Below are 18,185 nucleotides of genomic sequence, written 5' to 3' on the forward strand. Positions count from 1 at the left end.
CAACCCAATCGAAAAATGGGCAGAAGACCTAAATAGACATTTCTTCAAAGAAGATATGCAGATTGCCAACAAACATATGAAAGAATGCTCAACATCATTAATCATTAGAGAAATGCAAAGCAAAACTACAGTGAGATATCATCTCACACCAGTCAGAATGGCCATCATCCAAAAATCTACAAACAATTAATGCTGCAGAGGGTGTGGAGAAAAGGGAACACTCTTGTATTGTTGGTGGGAATGTAAATTGATACAGCCACTATGGAGAACAGTATGGAAGTTCCTTAAAAAACTACAAATAGAACTACCATACAACCCAGTAATCCCACTGTTGGGCATATACCCTGAGAAAACCATAATTCAAAAAGAGTCATGTACTAAAATGGTCATTGCAGGTCCATTTACAATAGCCAGGACATGGAAGCAACCTAAATGTCCATCAACAGATGAATGGATAAAGAAGATGTGGCACATATATACAATGGAATATTACTCAGCCATAAAAAGAAACGAAATTGAGTTGTCTGTAGTGAGGTGGATGAACCTGGAGTCTGTCATACAGAGTGAAGTAAGTCAGAAGGAGAAAAACAAATACCATATGCTGACACATATATATGGAATCTAAGAAAAAAAATGTCATGAAGAGCCTAGGGGTAGGATGGGAATAAAACACAGACCTACTAGAGCATGGACTTGAGGATATGGGGAGGGGGAAGGGTAAGCTGTAACAAAGTGAGAGAGTGGCATGGACATATATACACTACCAAATGTGGGGTGGATAGCTGGTGGGAAGCAGCCGCATGGCACAGGGAGATCAGCTAGGTGGTTAGTGACCACCTGGAGGGGTGGGATAGGAAGGCTAGGAGGGAAGGAGACACAAGAGGGAGGAGATATGGGAACATATGTATATGTATAACTGATTCGCTTTGTTGTAAAGCAGAAACTAACACACCATTGTAAAGCAATTATACTCCAATAAAGATGTTTAAAAAAAAAAGACTCTTTAGGGGTGAGATGGCGATTTGGATGTTTCTGTATTTTTGTTTAATATCAGGACAAAGTTCTATCTTAAATAGATGACAGTGTTTCCAGTGTTCTTCCTGAATTTGCTTTTCATCTTGGTGAAACCAATATCCAAGATGGCCTTCAGCTATTGCATGAATCCAGCTAAAGCCCACAGATTTTCTATCCAGCTTGTGGTTTCATTTGACAGCAGCACTGGGCCAAAACTATAACAAAGAGGACTGTTTTTAAATGGCTGATGAATGCGTCTGTCACTGGGTGCAACTGGATCACTAAATTGACCTAACCTGGTTAGAGAATATTCATAGACATTGTTATAGCTTAAACCTCTGTTATCTCTTCTTCAGCATTTCTGCATAGCAACCAGTTAATCCTTTCTTCATACCCTTACTAAATATAATGATTGGACTCCCTGTAACACTATGACTTCAGGTTAATCCTTTGGCGATTTGTTTTAATTTAAGTAAATAAACAACCTTATTTATGATATTTTCATGTCCTCCTGCTGTTTTGGATGAAACGATTGATTCTATAGGTTGCTTGAGATATGATATCTGCAAGGTAAAATAACTCCAGAATTTGCCAGGGGTCCAATAGCATGCTCTTTGAACCTCTGGACTGTCATGTTGTGCTGGCTTTATGGCCCCAGGGAGAGTAACTGGAGACACAATGGGGGATGGTGGGGCTCCACGGCAATTAAGTGGGCTAGTGGAAAGAGAAAGAAAAAAAATCAGAGGATTGTAAATGATGAGTTTCCCTTCTTGTTCCTCCCAGGTGAGCCTTTTTCTCAGGAGGAAATGGAAGAAATGTTGTCTGCTGCAGTTGATCCAGAATCAAATTCAATTCATTACAAGGACTATGTAACAATGATGGTGATAGATGAAAATTAAACACTCTACAGACTTCATTTCTAATTGAAAGATCATTTTAAGAATTGCTTGTCCTTGTTAATTTCACATTTTATTTTATAATTCCTACATATTGCTAATTAATGCCTTGTGACAACTATTTCAAGATATTTTGTTTTTTAATGGTGATCATAACAAGTTTAAAACACAAATTTATTTAGTATGTCTAGCCCTATGGAATGACAAACTGATAATTATTTTAAAACTATTCTTAAAATATTTAACATTATCCATGGATTGTTACTAATTTTCTACAATAAAACCCAGGTTACTTTCAAATTAATTAAGCTGACAAAATGAAGAATGATTAGAATGACGCAAAGTTTTGCATGTAAAGATCTTGGGTTGGGGCAGAATGACCATAAATTGAAAATAAGTAGTAATGTGATGACAGCTTCTTTTTAAAACAGCAGACATTTCAGCAATCAGAATGTGGAAGGAAAGTCATTGAAATGGATATTAATAATTAATTTCTTATGCGTGCCAATTATAAATCTCATTTGAGATGATAGTAACTTAGCATAAAAATTTAAATTTGCTGATCTAGCATGTTACCTACCATTTATGGAATAGCTAAAGGAGTTGAGATAATTGAACCTTGAGTAAAGAAGACTGATTGGAAATTGGTAATGTAAGGAAGTAGCAATTCTCTTGTGGTCTTTAGAATTCTTAACCTATTCAGAATACCTGTCATGAGAATATTGTCCTGAATATTGAGTAAGAAAATTGAGAAATGTTATGGGGTACAGGAGGTACAGCTGTTGAAAGAGCGGGATAAAGTTATCTGAGCACAAAGAATCACAATGGAAAAGCAAAGGGGAAAGTAAGATAAAGGAAAATGAATAATCTTCCATAACCTGTATCATTCTTTCATACACACACAGTGATCTCTATTTAAAGGTGCTTCACCATTACATGTGCCTATATATACATATAAACATTTAATGCTGCTTGTGATTCTTCCTCCTAGGCATGCAGGGGGCTGCTACTTAAGAGACTCTATCATTGTTCATTCATTCATTCATGAAACATTTACTGAGAATTATTAGATAATGTACTAGGAACTGGAGTTGCACGGTGAATCAGTCCCTAGCTAGTCGAGATCACAGTTTAGTGAGGGAGACCTGCAAGTCAATCAGCAGCCACATTTCAGACAGGGCACGTTCTGGGCCTCTAGTTGCTTTCTGAGTGAAGAGGACGGTGGTAGGTTACAGAGCTTGAGGAGAATGGTAAAATTTGGAAATGTCTCTTGTGGGAAATGGGAGAAAGAGTTGAGAAAGAGCCCATGTAAGAATTTCAAGAAATCCTGGAGGATTTTATTCAGTAACTTGGGCCCACGAGCAAAAATGATGGATTGTTGTATTGATTCAGAGTTAAGGCTTGTCATCTGAGTGAGATGGAGGCAACCAAAGGTCAAGGGAGTAGAGGAATTCACAAGAAAGCAGTTGTAACAGTGCTCTCTGGAGTCTGAGTAGTAGAGATACATACAGGTAGGAGTGGGCTCTCAGACTGAGAGACGGAGGCAGGGCCTCAGGACCTCCAAAGGGGCAAACAGCTGTGTAGCAGGAGCGAGAGATGATGGGCTTACCTGCCATTCCTGAGTAATTACATGCTTTGCTTGAAATTTGACTTCACTGTGTTTTTAGAGTGTTCCTTCATTCTCCTATGTTATTATTATAATTAATAATAATAGCTAACATCTGGGGACTGCTCATTATGTGCCAGGCACTGATCTAAGTGCTTTTTATATATTAACTGATTTTATATATTTTATATATATATTATATTATATTAACTGATTTTATATATTAACTGGCTGGGATTCCCCCAGCCACCCAGCGATATGGGTCACAGCTATAAGGGGTTTTGTATTCATCAGTTTGTGCTAGGTTATGCTGTGATAGCAAACAACTCAAGAGCTCAGGGCTTACTACAATAAGAGTTATTTTTTTGTTCATGTTTTGTGTCACCTGGAGTCGGCTGGGACTCTGCTTCATGTGTCGTCTTTGTGCAGCTGATCTACTTCCTAAGCAGGGTGACCATGTGTCTTGGGAGGGTGGTCTCAGCCTACATTTGTGGTCCCAGTGTAGTTGTTAATAGATCTCCCTCTTAGAAGTGTCCTGGTTTAAATGATTAATATGTGGTCATCCCATTTGAAAAACAGTAAATAAAAATGATGCTGAGGAATCATCATTTATAGAAGGTTTTATGAAAAATAACCACAGAAGTGTAGTAATGGGAGGCATTTCTTCCTTCACTAGTGTCCCGAGAGATTATGCCACGGTGAGAGCCAAGTGGAGGCCTGATGTGCCGCTCACTCAGCCGTGCTTGTTAGAATCACCACCCAGAGATGAACATGAGCCAAATGCCCTTAGGCCAGGGCAGAGAAGTATGAGGCAGGGGGTGTGGTGACCCCCAGAGCTTTAGCAGACAGGTGGCTTATGATAGGCGACACATTGCAGCCGGAAAGGAGTGTGCCAGAGACATGAACACCCTTGAAGGTGGAAGTATACCCAGGGGCATATCATTTAGCAGCAGCAGCCGGCACCAACATGTAGCATGAAAGCATGTGCTGGTGCCCAACGCATAAGCCCAGGCATGGACTTGTTTGGAGCCCACAAGGCAGCTCTGAGTTGTCTTCTCTAAGCCCGTTACCCTGCATGACCCTGGTACCAGAGAAATACAGGCTGGTGAATTAGCCCCAGTTGCTTCATAAATGGTGATATCATATTCTTTTCTCGGGAAGGATGCCTCAGGATTGGGTACCCCCAAGTCTCACCTTCTAGAATTCTTTCAAAAGTTCTGACTGATGTCAAACTTCACACGCCGTCTCAAGGAAATACTATCTCTTCAGTAGTCATGAGAGTTAGCTTTATGGAGTATGATTCACTTTAGCACAAATTTGTTTTTATAAGGCCATGAAAAAGTACAACAGGCTTCCCACAGAAATCTCATCTTTATCTCCTAGCTGCAGAATAAATGTAGCATATTTGCAAAAGGAACACTTTTCTTTATACTCTAACCATTTTGATTCATTTTTTAACCTCTTTTCACTCATCTTAGCCCTCAACATCCAACTTTAATCACAATGGCATTTTCCTGGCAAGAAGAGTTCTAGGTCTCCTGTGTAGATAGTTTCCTTGTCCTTATGACTCTGGGCTTCTGCAAAGCCTGCCATACCAGGCCCTGTGGAAAGACAGGTCCATTCTCATACCTCTGGACTGGGGAAGCTGCATGACTCAGGGTCTGGGGTGCAGGCCTGGCAGCCTGGAGATCCTTGCACCCTGATCTAGGCTTTGCTTGTGACTTATCTGGATCAGGTGCTTCCCTCCTGTGCATCTCTGTCTGGAAAATAAAGAGCCCAACTCTAGTTCTTCTTCCACCTTCCAAAAGCAGGGCAGATGTAGTCCCCTTTGCATGTACCAAATGTCCAAGTGTCCAATGGTAAGATATTAAAAAGAATGTCTGAGACGACAGGCTGGTTGGGATTTTCACTGGCAGGATTATTTTCTGTGGAATGAGGTGCATTTAGGGCTTTCTGTCCTTCCTTCCTGCTTTCCTTTCTTTCCCTTTTCTAACTGCTTCCAGTTAAGAAAGTACCTTGTTTGTATAGCCAATTCCCTATAGAAGATCAATGTCACTACATTGCCCCTTCTGGGCAGGTTAAGTAAGCAGAGATGCTCATGGTAACATGTGCCCTGCCTGTGCCAGGCTTGGCTGTCTGCGAGGCCTGCCCCTAGTGAAAGTGTAGGTTACTAATCACCTGCTTAGATGCACCTGGGAGGGGGTGCTTATTAGAAATTCAGACTCCTGAGTCCCATTCCAGACCCCTAGAACAGACTTTCCGGAGGTGGGACCCAGGAACCCACATTGTCACAGATATTCCCAGGGGAGTCTTATGCATGCTACAGTGTAAGAACCACTATCTGGGGCAGTGTTATATTGTGAAAGTGTGGGATTTGGAACTGGGCTCTGCCACTTAGTGATTAGGTGATTGGTGCACATGTTTAATATTGCTGGGTCTCTGCATTTTATTCGTAAAGTGGAAAGAACACCTACCTTACAGGGCTGGTGTGTAAATGAGATAATGAAAGTGAAAATTCTTTAAAGTGTGACAGAAATGATTATTTACAGGAAAACAGCAAGGGAGGGAGAGAGGAAGGGAAGGAGAAAAAGGAGAAAGAGAGGGTGGAGGAAGGAAGGGAGAGACAGACACATAGGCCAACCTGCTGCCTGGGTATAGACAGAGAGTGTGGGACTGTAGGTAGTTCATAATATGATCTATGGGATGAAGGTGATGAGCCACCTGAGGTACTGGTGGAGATACCAGGAGATTTGCTCTTGTGTTATTAGTTATAAGGGGTCACGTTTCTTTCTACAATGTGCAATTAGGAGATTTTAGGAGGTGGTTTGTCCTTTTTTTTTATTGTAAAAACCAGCTGGTGTAAAATTTACCATTTTAGCCATATTTAAGTGCACAGTTCAGTAGTGTTAAGTATATTCACATTGTTGTAAAATAGATCTCCAGAACTTTCTCATCTTACAAATCTGAAATACTGTACCCATCAACCAACTCCCCTTTCTCCCTGCCCCCAGCTCCTGACAACCACCATTCTACTTTGTTTCTATGAGTTTGACTACTCTGGTTATCTCATATAAGTGGAATCATACAGTATTTGTCCTTCTGTGACTGGCTTATTTCACTTAGCATAATGTCCTCAAGGTTCAACCATGATGTAGCATGTGACAGAGTTTCCTTCCTTTTAAAAGCTGAATTGGGCTTCCCTGGTGGCACAGTGGTTGAGAATCCGCCTGCCGATGCAGGGGACATGGGTTTGTGCCCCGGTCTGGGAAGATCCCACATGCCACGGAGCGGCTGGGCCCGTGAGCCATGGCCGCTGAGCCTGCACGTCCGGAGCCTGTGCTCCGCAACGGGAGAGGCCACAAGAGTGAGAGGCCCACGTACTGAAAAAAAAAAAAAAAAAAAGCTGAATAATATTCCCTTATTTGTACATACCACATTTTGTTTATGCATTCATCCATTGGTGGACACTTGAGTTGCTTTCACCTCTTGCCTATTGTGAATAATACTGTTGTGAATATGAGTGTGCAGGTATCTTTTTGAGACCCTGCTTTCAATTCTTTTGGATATATATCGGTAAGTGAGATTGCTGGATCTTTCTTCTTTAAAAAAAAAAATTGCTATCAGTCACAGTGCTTTTAGAGCAACATGAATTATTCATCTCACCTACTGGAGAAAATGCTCTTATTCATTTGAGAAAAGGTGTTTTATTTTTCTGAAAAAAATATTCACAAAGTTGAAAACTTGGGGCCAACTCTAGTTCTTTGGAGAAAGAGATAAGATAAAGTGGCACATTCTGAAATTCAGGACATAGTTTTATATGAGTGACTGAACAAAGTGCCAAATATCTCTTAGTACTTCCCTAGTAAGTCTTCAGCTACTCAGTAAGAAATCTTGAAAGAGGCTTCTAACCATTTATTGCTGACTATGAAATTTATTAAAGTATGGATTGAGTATCACCTGACTTTAAGTATAGCTTTAAAAATGTCGAGGTCGCAGGCTTCCCTGGTGGCGCAGTGGTTGAGAATCTGCCTGCCAATGCACCGGACACGGGTTCGAGCCCTGGTCTGGGAAGATCCCACATGCCGCGGAGCAACTGGGCCCGTGAGCCACAATTACTGAGCCTGCGCGTCTGGAGCCTGTGCTCTGCAACAAGAGAGGCCACGAAAGTGAGAGGCCCGCGCACCGCTATGAAGAGTGGGTCCCGCTTGGCACAACTAGAGAAAGCCCTCGCACAGAAACGAAGACCCAACACAGCCATAAATAAGTAAGTAAATACATTTAAAAAAAAAATGTCGAGGTTTATTTTTGTGTTCTGAATGCTTAGTTTCTAAATGTCTTGCTAATTATGATGGCTCCATTCTGAACCTGTTTACCTGCTCAAGGCATGATATTTATTTACTTAGGCAGAGTTCATTGTTAGTGATGGTAAAGGTAAATTTATTTTACAACCATTCTTCTTGATAATTTACAATATTTCTTAGTTACTTCTCATCAGATCGGATTAGGCTGTCATAGTTTTTACCTTGGAGGAGAATTGTGGCTCTGCCATTTTCTTGAAGTTCACTTCTGTTTAGAGTATTAGTATTATTTTCAATTCAAGGTTACTTTGTAGGAAACTATTTTAGCCTCTTATCAGTTTATTAGGGCTAGTTTTGTTAAAACTAGGTAACACCTGTGAATCCTCCACTTACCTGACACCCATAAAATTAGTAAGACCACTGCACTAAGCAAGGTGAAAGTGTATGTGGGAGTGAAGGCACCCACATGCTGCCCTTGGGACACCTGCCTGCCTTCCTGATATGTGATTGCCTCACACACAGATCCAGTGATGATGTTAGTGTCCATCGTATCACATGTTGGTGAGCTCTCATTCTAATTTTGAAGATAGCCTATAAATTACGCTATCAGTTATCTAATCAGTTATCTCACTTTCGATGTAAAATACTCTAAAAATTATTATGGTATTTTTAAAGCAAATTGGAAAATACCAGTAGCAAAAAGAAGAGAAAACCCAAGAATATGTATCTCTATATAACTTCTTAGGAGTATCACTGTGGAAGCCATTAGTTGGAGTTCTTTGACTATAAGGACAGAAACAAGCCTGCTTAACTGAAGCAAAAGGGGATTCACAGGCTGGTACCTTGGCTGAGGAAGGGGTGTTCGCAGAGCCCACAGGAGCCAGGAGAGCCAGGCTCAGGGCAGACAGGAGCCAAGCAAGATTCCACAGGCAAAGAAGCAGGGAGCAAGGCATAGCAACCATCTTATGACTGACACAGCCCGTCAGGGGTCGCTGCTACAGGGGTGGCCCTGCACTGACTCAGGTCAGTGTCCTGGGAGAGACAGCCCAGGGAGCTGAGGCGGCGGGGGTCATCCTAAGAATCATCCAACAAACAGCTACACTCAGTGAGGGGGAGAAAACACTCCAGTAAGAAGTCAGGTTGCTACTGGAGAAATAAACAAACACCATGAATATTTACTATAGGTTCATATTACACATGCTGTTATGTAATCTATACTTTAATACCTTATGAACAATCTTTCTCTGTTAATGTATATTCACCTAAAATATAAATCTTAATCACTGAATAGTATCTAATTGTTGGGATGTACCTTAATTTATTTAACTAATTCCTTATTCCTGATTATTTTAATAATTTTCAAATTTTCTCTGTTATAATAAATTGTTACGTACATCCCGGTAGTTAAATCTTAATTTAATTATTTGCGTAGAACATATTCCTAGAAATGGAACTGTCGGGTCAATTTTAAAGACCTGGGAACCTTTTTAAAAGCCTATTGTTAATGTGTTTTCAGGCTATCCCAGAGAAGATTGTTCTCATATCCCAAACCCTCATCAGCATTTTTTTTTGTTTTTAATTTTGCCAATTTGATAGGCAAAAAAATAATCTCATTGATTTTTTTGAAATTTGCATTCTGTTGATTACTTGAGCTTTCTAAAGGCTCACGACCATGTATACTAAAGAATTCAATGGGATTAGCTCAAGGAGGCATCAAATTTGAACCTCACAGGTTGTTTGGTGTCAGAAAGAAGAACCCCTCTGGTCGCTGTGAAGTGGGTCCCACAAAGCACAGCACTACAGGCAGAATCTGAATTCAACAGGTACACTTTCATTCTGAACGATTTTCACTCGGAGGAGGTGATTAGTGAGAATGAGCCACTGTTGCACAGAACAGTTAGCAGGAGATGTCACAGATATTCAAGCAAAGAAATAGGACCTGGGGAAATAAACATGCAAATGAGAAGTGAGGAATGATCACCAAAGCAAGAACGAGGCCCCAACTGGCCATCTGCTCCACTACCCGCTTCTTGGGATGGGAATGTGTTTGCTCATTCAGTCAACATTTATTGAATTCCCACTACATGCCAGACACTGTTCTGGGCACCAGAGGTGCCGAGATGAATAGGAGACACAGTCCTTGTCCTTGAGAGATTTCAGTCTTATGGGAGAGACAGCGAGACAAGTAATTATAGCAAGGAATAGTTGTTCAGCAATGCTAGCAAAGTGCTTTGGCATCAGCGCAGAGAGCAGCCAGCTCTGCTGGTGGCACTCACAGAGTACTTCGTAGAGGAAGTGATAAGATGAACCACAAATGGCTTCTGTGCTCATATTGGCAGTATTGCTGCCAGTCCAGGGTGGGAGAGAATGTTCCGGAATGGGATGGCTTGAGGCTCCTGCTAAAATAGAATTATAGCATGGCTTAGGATGAAAAATGGGTCTGCTTTTGGATTACAGCTGTGCCAGGTACAGGATATGTGACCTGGGAAAAGTCATTGATGTGTCTGTACCTCCGTTGCCCAGCTATGAAATGCCAATAACCATATCTACCTTAGAGGGTTATTCTGAGCATTAAGGGCTACCTGCACAGGAGTTGATAATGGTATCTACAGCACTCAGTAAATATCTGTTGAGTGATGAATATAAATATTTTCTCTATATTCTAAATCTTTTAAAATTATATAATGAGGTTGGGTCCAGATACTTGTAGGATTTCTGGGAATAAGAAAAGCTGTTTTCCTAATCTAGTGACCTCAGGGATTTCATGGAAAGGATTTGCATGGATTTCATGTCATTTTAACTTCATTCATCTCATAAACATTTATTTAGTGATATTCCATGCTAGGAACTGCTCTAGTAAACAAAACAAAGTCCCTGCCCTTATGGAGCTTAAATTCTCTTTGGGGAGATCAACAATAAATCAATAGATATATCTGTCATGTGGGGATAAGCCCTGTGGAGAAAAACAAAGCAAGATAAGGGGTAAGAGAGTGATGGGGTATTGTTCTGGCTAGAGTGCTGTGGACGTCCACTCCAAAGAGGTGACGTGTGGACAGAGACCTGGAAGACAGGAGGGAGTACTGGGGATGAACATTCCCTGCAGAGAGGCCATCAAGTGCCAAGCGTTTGGCAGCCTGAAGGGACAGCAAGGAGGCCCCCAAGGCTGTGGCAGCCTGAGTGAAGGGAGAGGTAGGAGCTGGGGATGGAGAGGTAGGCAAGGGCCCAGGCCCTGTGTGAGCAGAGAAAAGGCCTGGATATTTGCTAAGTGTGAAGAGAAGCCATTGAGTGCTATGGAATGAACTAGTGGGCTGTCAACGTGGGAGATTGTGTCTCAGACCTGGGTGATAATGGTAGATGTGGTGAGAAGTGGTTGGATTGGGGATCCATTTGACAAGCAGAATCAAAAGAATTTCCTGACGGATTAGATGTGAGTGGAGAAAGAAGTGTCAAGGAAGACTACAAGGTTTTGGCCCGAGTGACTGGGTGCCATTAGTTAAAGTTTAGGGGGAAGATGGAGAGTGTGGTGGGGGGTCATGTTAACATTGAGAGGCCAGTTAAACATCCAGGTTGACTGTCCAAGCCTGGAGCCCAGGGGAGAGGCTGGGCTTGGAGCAGTCAGTAGATAGATGATGTTTAAAGCCTTGGGTTGGATGGGATCACCTAAGGAGGGAGCGTGGGTAGGGAAGAGGAGGGCTCTGAGGACTGAACTGGGGGCAGTCCACATTTAGAGATAGGTAAGAGGAGCAAGGTCAGCAAAAGAGACACAGGCTATCCCAGCTCCTACTGCGTTCATACTCACCAGTGCCACTGAGGGCCTCTCTTTAGACTCTCACCCAGTTCTTTCTATTCAGTGGTCCTTCAGATTCCCTGAGACAAACTGGACTTACCTGGATTCGAAAATACTACAAGTATTTTATGTCCAACTCAATGACAACTCCAGTTTTCTTCCTTGCTTGTGAAATCTGTTAAATCTCCTTTTATCTCATTCTAAGTGAACTATCCTGATCCCCATGATTGCCTGAATTTCTTTTAAACTCTCTCAATCTTCGGTTCCAGTCACCATTCTTATCCGAGTGGAAGGGGGTTGAGGCAGGGCCTGATTGGCATTGTTTTGGGGCTGCATTAGACATTAAAGGGGCTAGATCTCAATGAGCCAGTGTGGTACCAAAAGTAAGCCATTAACAAAAATTTTGTGTCTAAAGGTAAGAGATTGGGGGTTCTTAATTTTATAATAATTCAGGAAGGAAGGAATGGCTAATATGTGACTCTCAGGTGTGACAGGCAACCATCACACTCTTGTGCCTGAAACATGACTTTGTTTTTCTAAATCAGGTCTGGCCCCAAGCCCCTACTGGCCAATCATGTTAGGAAGAGCCCTCAGTTGACCTTGTGTCACACAAGAATCTGGGCACTTACATGTTATGTCCAAAATCTAACAATTTTTGCCAAGAACATGACAATCATTAAACATCAAAACTGACTTCAATCATTGTCATCACCACCTAGCACCACCTGACAAGTCCTGTCACCTTCTCAGGAAAACTAGAATGACCCTTGTGAAAAAACCGATGGGCACCTGAGCACATTCTTTAAAAATAGGGCTTGGGACTTCCCTGGCGGTCTAGTGGTTAAGACTCCGAGTTTCCACTGCAGTGGGCACGGGTTCAGTCCCTGATCAGGGAACTAAGATACAGCATGCCGCGTGGCACAGCCAATAGAAAGAAAAAAAAAATAGGGCTTTTTCAACAGACTTTTAAAGGGAATATTTATTATTTATTTTTATTGAAGTATAGTTGATGCACAATGTTGTGTTAATTTCTTCTCTACAGCAAAGTGATTCAATTATATATATATATATATACACACACACATTCTTTTTTTATATTCTTTTCCATCACGGTTTATCACAGGATATTGAATAAAGTTCCCTGTGCTATACAGTAGGACCTTTTTGTTTATCCACTCTATATATAATAGCTTACATCCGCTAATGCCAGCTTTCCACTCCATCCCTCCCCTATCTCTCCTTCCCCCTTGGCAACCACAAGTCTGTTCTCTATGTCTGTGAGTCTGTTTCTGTTTCGTAGATAGGTTCGTGTCATATTTTAGATTCCACATGTAAGTGATATCATATGGTATTTGTCTTTCTCTGTCTGACTTACTTCACTTAGTATGATAATCTCTAGCTGCATCCGTGTTGCTGCACATGGCATTATCTCATTCTTTTTTATGGCTGAGCCCTATCCCACTGTATGTATGTACCACATCTTTATCCATCAAGGGAATATGTTGATGTGGTTGTTAAGACTATAGTGAAACTGTAGCAGAGAAAGCTGTGTGAAAGCCAAACCATGGAGAATGGGAAGTTCATTTCCCTCCCAACTGCCCACCAGCCAACTGCAGAGCCCCGGCAGCACATACCTCCTGACGTTAGAACCTGACGGGGGTCATAGGTCTACCTCTCCTGCCTTCCCGTTTCCCAGGCCCGGAGACCACCTGCATTCTCCAGACAGGTCAGCTGTTTGTGTAAAGGCTTTGATTCTGCCACGTGTGCAAAGGAAGCCCAGTTCTCTGGGACTCAAAGCACAATTTGCCCCCTTGAGGGAATGGGCAGCGTGGAGGAGAGGACGAATTCTTTTTCTTTTTATCTTTTTTAACAGCAGTAATAACAACAACAACAACAAAATAATAACTCTGTAAATTGTCCTGCTAGTCAGAGAGGATCCTCCCTCTTTCAAAAAGACTCTGATACGCATGTTTTTGTGGTGTTTTATCCTGGAGAGTCAGCAGACAAAGTACAAGGTACCCCACGTAGGATCTTCTTCCTTGGCAGCTATCGGCTCAGGGCTGATCCTGTCTCCATCTGCTGGTATCACCTCCCTTCATTATTCTGCAACAAATGCGAGACATCATTTCATTTCATCCATAATTTTTCAGCATGTATATTTAAAAGATAAGGATTCTTAAAAAAAAAAACACACAACCACAATACTATTATCACCCGTAAAGAATTATAATTGCTTAATATTATCAATTATCCAGTGTTCAAATGATCAGTTTTCCCACAAATGTGCTGAGTGGCTTTTAGAAAAACAGTTTATTTGAATTAGAAGTCAAATTAGATTGATTGCATTGTGATTGGCTGGGTTTTTTTTTTTTTTTTTTTTTTGGCTGTACGCGGGCCGCTCACTGTTGTGGCCTCCCCGTTGCGGAGCACAGGCTCCGGACGCGCAGGCTCAGCGGCCATGGCTCACGGGCCCAGTCGCTCCGCAGCATGTGGGATCTTCCCGGACCGGGGCACGAACCCGTGTCCCCTGCATCGTCAGGCGGACTCTCAACCACTGCGCCACCAGGGAAGCCCTGGGTCGTATGTTTTTAAAGTTTCCTTTGACATTTAGTTTTAACCTCCAAACTTTTTTCTTGACACTTAATTATTGAAGGAACCAAGTTCTCCTGTAGAGTTTCCCACAGCCTGGATTTTGCTGTTTGCACCCTCTGGTATACATGTAGTTGAACGTGTTCCTCTGACTTCTACATTGGGTAAATTGGCCATTGGATCTAGGCTTGATCAAATTCAGCTTTGATGGGGGGGGGGGGGCGGGGGCGGGGCAAGATGACTTTTTAGGTGTTATGTCCTTCCATCAGGAAGTATGTGGTATCTGGTTGTCTGTCTATGATGTCAGTGCTGTTATTGATGAATGCTGGGTTTATTAATACATCAGGGGCTGTGAGATGGTGATAATCTAATTCTGTCATTCTTTCACTTATCAGTTGAAATTGTTCTTTAAAGAAAGATATTTCTCGTCTACTATTCAGTTACCCTGTGGTACAGTCCTATAAGAAAGGCAAGATAAATGTTTGAAGATTTTCTTTTATTTACCAATTTTCAGAATAATGATTTGGCCTCCTGGCATTCTCTAACAGTGATCAGTTTTTTTAGTATCATTATAGACTGATGACTATTTGGTATGTTTCAATCCATTGTAGTTATTTTTCTTACTGATGCTCACGGTCTTTGGTTAGTGAAAGCCTCTCAGTTTGGCTTCTGAGCGCTTCCTAGGTGTATGATATTATGATGTTTTAAGTTGATCTTATATAGTATTTAGTTTTTAATGACATGTTTTAAATCTTTAGTGACCTGAAATCAAGGCCAACAGTGGCCTTTTCTAATGATGTGTTATTAGACAATAAGTAGAGGAAGAAGAGTTTGGTTTGTGTTAGAGATTTGCAGGTCCCCTTACCTGCTTTTCCATCACAGTTCTACATAATAGAACACAGGCACAAAACTCACCGGGTAAATGGGGATCAAAGACATCTTCAGGACAGTTTATGAGCAGCCTAATAGTTTCTGATTCTAGAAGATAGATTGGAGAATGTAGCTGGAACTTGAGGCCAAAGTGTGGGCCTCTTTCTCAAATCAAGATAGGATTCATCTATGGGGAAAGCAGTGCATGTAGAACCTCTGAATCCATTGTTATGATCTGTGTAATAAATGACTTTTACATCCCAGTGGCAGAAGAATTTGTTGGTTGCCTTAATTTCCTGTTTGTTGGTAGAACAAAAAATACAGGAGAGGCAGGCCCAGTACAGACTTTTCAAAAAAGTGGTAAAAAGCGTAAAAGGAAAGCTCAACACATACCCTTGTCTGGGACCAATCAGATTTGTCTTCTTCATAAGGGAAGGACCACGTTAGCAGTTGGAGATAGCCAGGGTTGTTACTGGAGTACTCGACCTCCATAACCAGGAGGAGGATCGCAGGTGTTCCTCTCCACAGGTAGGAGGGTGAGACCAGACTGAGGAGGTCTGTGGACCACTGCTTGGCTCAGAACTCCCTGGTACCAGTAGTAAGACCCGTTGAAGAAATGTGGACAGAGGAAGAGTGGCTGTGTGTAGAGTGGGCTGTTAGGGGCTGGCCAGAGGGTGACGGCAAAAGAAGTCATGTTCACGGTCTAAAATCCATAAAAATAGACCTAAGGAGGGAGGGTGGGTTCGGGGATAAGACAGAGTAAAAAGAGGCAGGGGGCAGTAGACTGAATATACAGAGCCAGAGACAATGACCAATTGGTTTCAAGGGCCTTTATGGGGACATTAGAAATAAGATGGGGTGCTTGCTTTGATGGAGAAGGTGGGGACATGAGGGAAGAGTCTATGGATGGAACACAACCAAGTTTAAGTTGCTTTAGAACTACCTTTGCAAGGGACTCATCAGCAGTTTAGGTGGTTAAAAAAGGACTTTCTGTTAAAAAATTTCAACACAGAAAGAATGGGGTAAATGGACCCCCATGTATCCATTATTCATTAATCTTGCTTTATCTACTCCCCCTCCACAGTTTCCCTCACCTCCACCCTCACTCCTGCTGGTTTATTTCAAAACAAATTCCAGACATCACATCTGTAAGGGCTTTGCTATTACCATTAGCAGATAAGGATCTCCTCCTCTTTTTTCCACACAACCATGAAACCATTATCATAACAAAAAATTTAACAATGATTCTTTAAAATCAGCTGATACACAATCATTGTTCAAATTTTCACAGTTGTCTCATAAATGTCTTTTTACTACTGGTTTATTCAAATCATGATCCAAACAAGATCCATACATTGAGTTCGGTTGATGTGTCTTTTAGTCTTTAATACTCCTGTCCACTTTTGTTCTTGCTCTTTATTTGTTGAAAACCCTGGCTGTTGGTTCTGTATTGGTTCTATTTCCCACATTTTGGGTTTGTCTGATTGCATTTCTGTGGTGGTATTTGGCATGTCCCTCTCTTCCCTGTATTTTCTATAGACCCATTGTTATATCTAGAGGCTTGATCAAATTCAGGGTCAGTTTTGCTTTTGTTTTTGCTTTTTTGTAAATCAACTTCATCGGAGGTGGTATATTTTTATCGCCTTCCCACAGGTGGCATGTAATGTCTGAGTTGTCTCTCTTTTCTTCACTTGCTCAGGTTCAGTTGCTGTCAGTGTGATCCAGCCAGTATAACGTTTCCCATTAACCCTTCCCTAATGCTTGCCTATAAATATAATTTAGTAGGAGTTGTGAAATGGTGATTTAAAAAAAACCTCTTTCATTCTTTTTGCATTTATATGCTGGAATTACTCTATTTAGGATAATTTTCCTTCAGGAGCCGTTTGGTTTCTTTGAAATGCAGTATTTACAAGCAAGGATACAGCAGTTCACTTCATTGTTTTGTTTAATTTTTCAAAAGAAATATTAAAGAAATATTTCTTGATTTCTTTTAAAAACATGCACTTTTTTTTTTTTTTTTTTTTTTTTTGCAGTATGCGGGCCTCTCACTGTTGTGGCCTCTCCCGTTGCGGAGCACAGGCTCCGGACGCACAGGCCCAGCGGCCATGGCTCACGGGCTTAGTTGCTCCGCGGCATGTGGGATCTTCCCGGACCAGGGCACGAACCCGTGTCTCCTGCATCGGCAGGCGGATTCTCAACCACTGCGCCACCAGGGAAGCCCATGCACTTTATTTTTATAATTGTGTGGAGGGGGCTTGAAATTCCCTGTGTTCTTATCAGAAGTGTAAGCACCCATTTGGCGCCTATGCCAGCCAAGGCTACATTGGGTAACATTCTTACCTTATTATTTTCTGGCATTTACAGTGTTTGCGTTAGCATTTACACTGCTGTTTCTGTCACGGTGAATCTGTCTTTTCTTTAATGTAGGTGGAAGTGAAGTGTTTGGGTTTGACTTGCTTTAATAAAGCTGTTGCAGTTTGATAAAACAGGTTTCAAAGATCATAGGGTTATAGGGAAAAAGATGATTTAAAATAACTATATAAACAATAGCACAGCAAGAATTCATAATAATTCTGAATATAATTCTTCCCCAACTAAGCACATTAAATAATCAACTAACACACACATATATTTTTGTGTATTTTGATATTTAATATATTTAAGTTATATGTCAAAATAATATATACTGAAAAATAAGAAAATCACTCACACAACTCATTTGCAACTTGTTATTACTTTTTCTTCCACTTTAAATTTGGTCATTCAACAACACACATTGGTTACCACTGAATTTGGCATTGTAAGCCTGGTAGAAATTTGGGTTAATTTCTGCACTAATCAGGATTAACCAGATAATTTTAAAATTCTCTTTATCTAGCTATTAAGAATTCATATGGGGCTTCCCTGGTGGCGCAGTGGTTGAGAATCCACCTGCCGATGCTGGGGACACGGGTTCGTGCCCCGGTCCGGGAAGATCCCACATGCTGTGGAGCGGTGGGGCCCGTGAGCCATGGCCACTGAGCCTGCGCGTCCGGAGCCTGTGCTCCGCAGCGGGAGAGGCCACAACAGTGAGAGGCCCGCGTACCAGAAAAAAAAAAAAAAAAAAAAGAATTCATATGATATAG

At 41.5% G+C, this 18,185-nt stretch overlaps 1 protein-coding gene across 3 annotated transcripts in view; it reads left to right on the plus strand.

Moving 5' to 3' along the window:
• EFCAB2 (EF-hand calcium binding domain 2) overlaps window positions 1-3,560 on the plus strand; it is a 138,796-nt gene extending 135,236 nt beyond the window's left edge. For all 3 annotated transcript variants that reach the window (XM_067030750.1, XM_067030749.1, XM_059068265.2), the window contains one exon: window positions 1,798-3,560. In XM_067030750.1, coding sequence (XP_066886851.1) covers window positions 1,798-1,913 — 116 coding nt within the window. In that variant the 3' untranslated portion in view covers window positions 1,914-3,560. The remainder of the gene's footprint in view (window positions 1-1,797) is intronic.
• Window positions 3,561-18,185: the final 14,625 nt, after the last annotated feature.

The sequence above is a fragment of the Kogia breviceps genome, chromosome 1 (assembly GCF_026419965.1).
Source record: "Kogia breviceps isolate mKogBre1 chromosome 1, mKogBre1 haplotype 1, whole genome shotgun sequence".
In the NCBI taxonomy this organism is placed as follows: Eukaryota; Metazoa; Chordata; class Mammalia; order Artiodactyla; family Physeteridae; genus Kogia; species Kogia breviceps.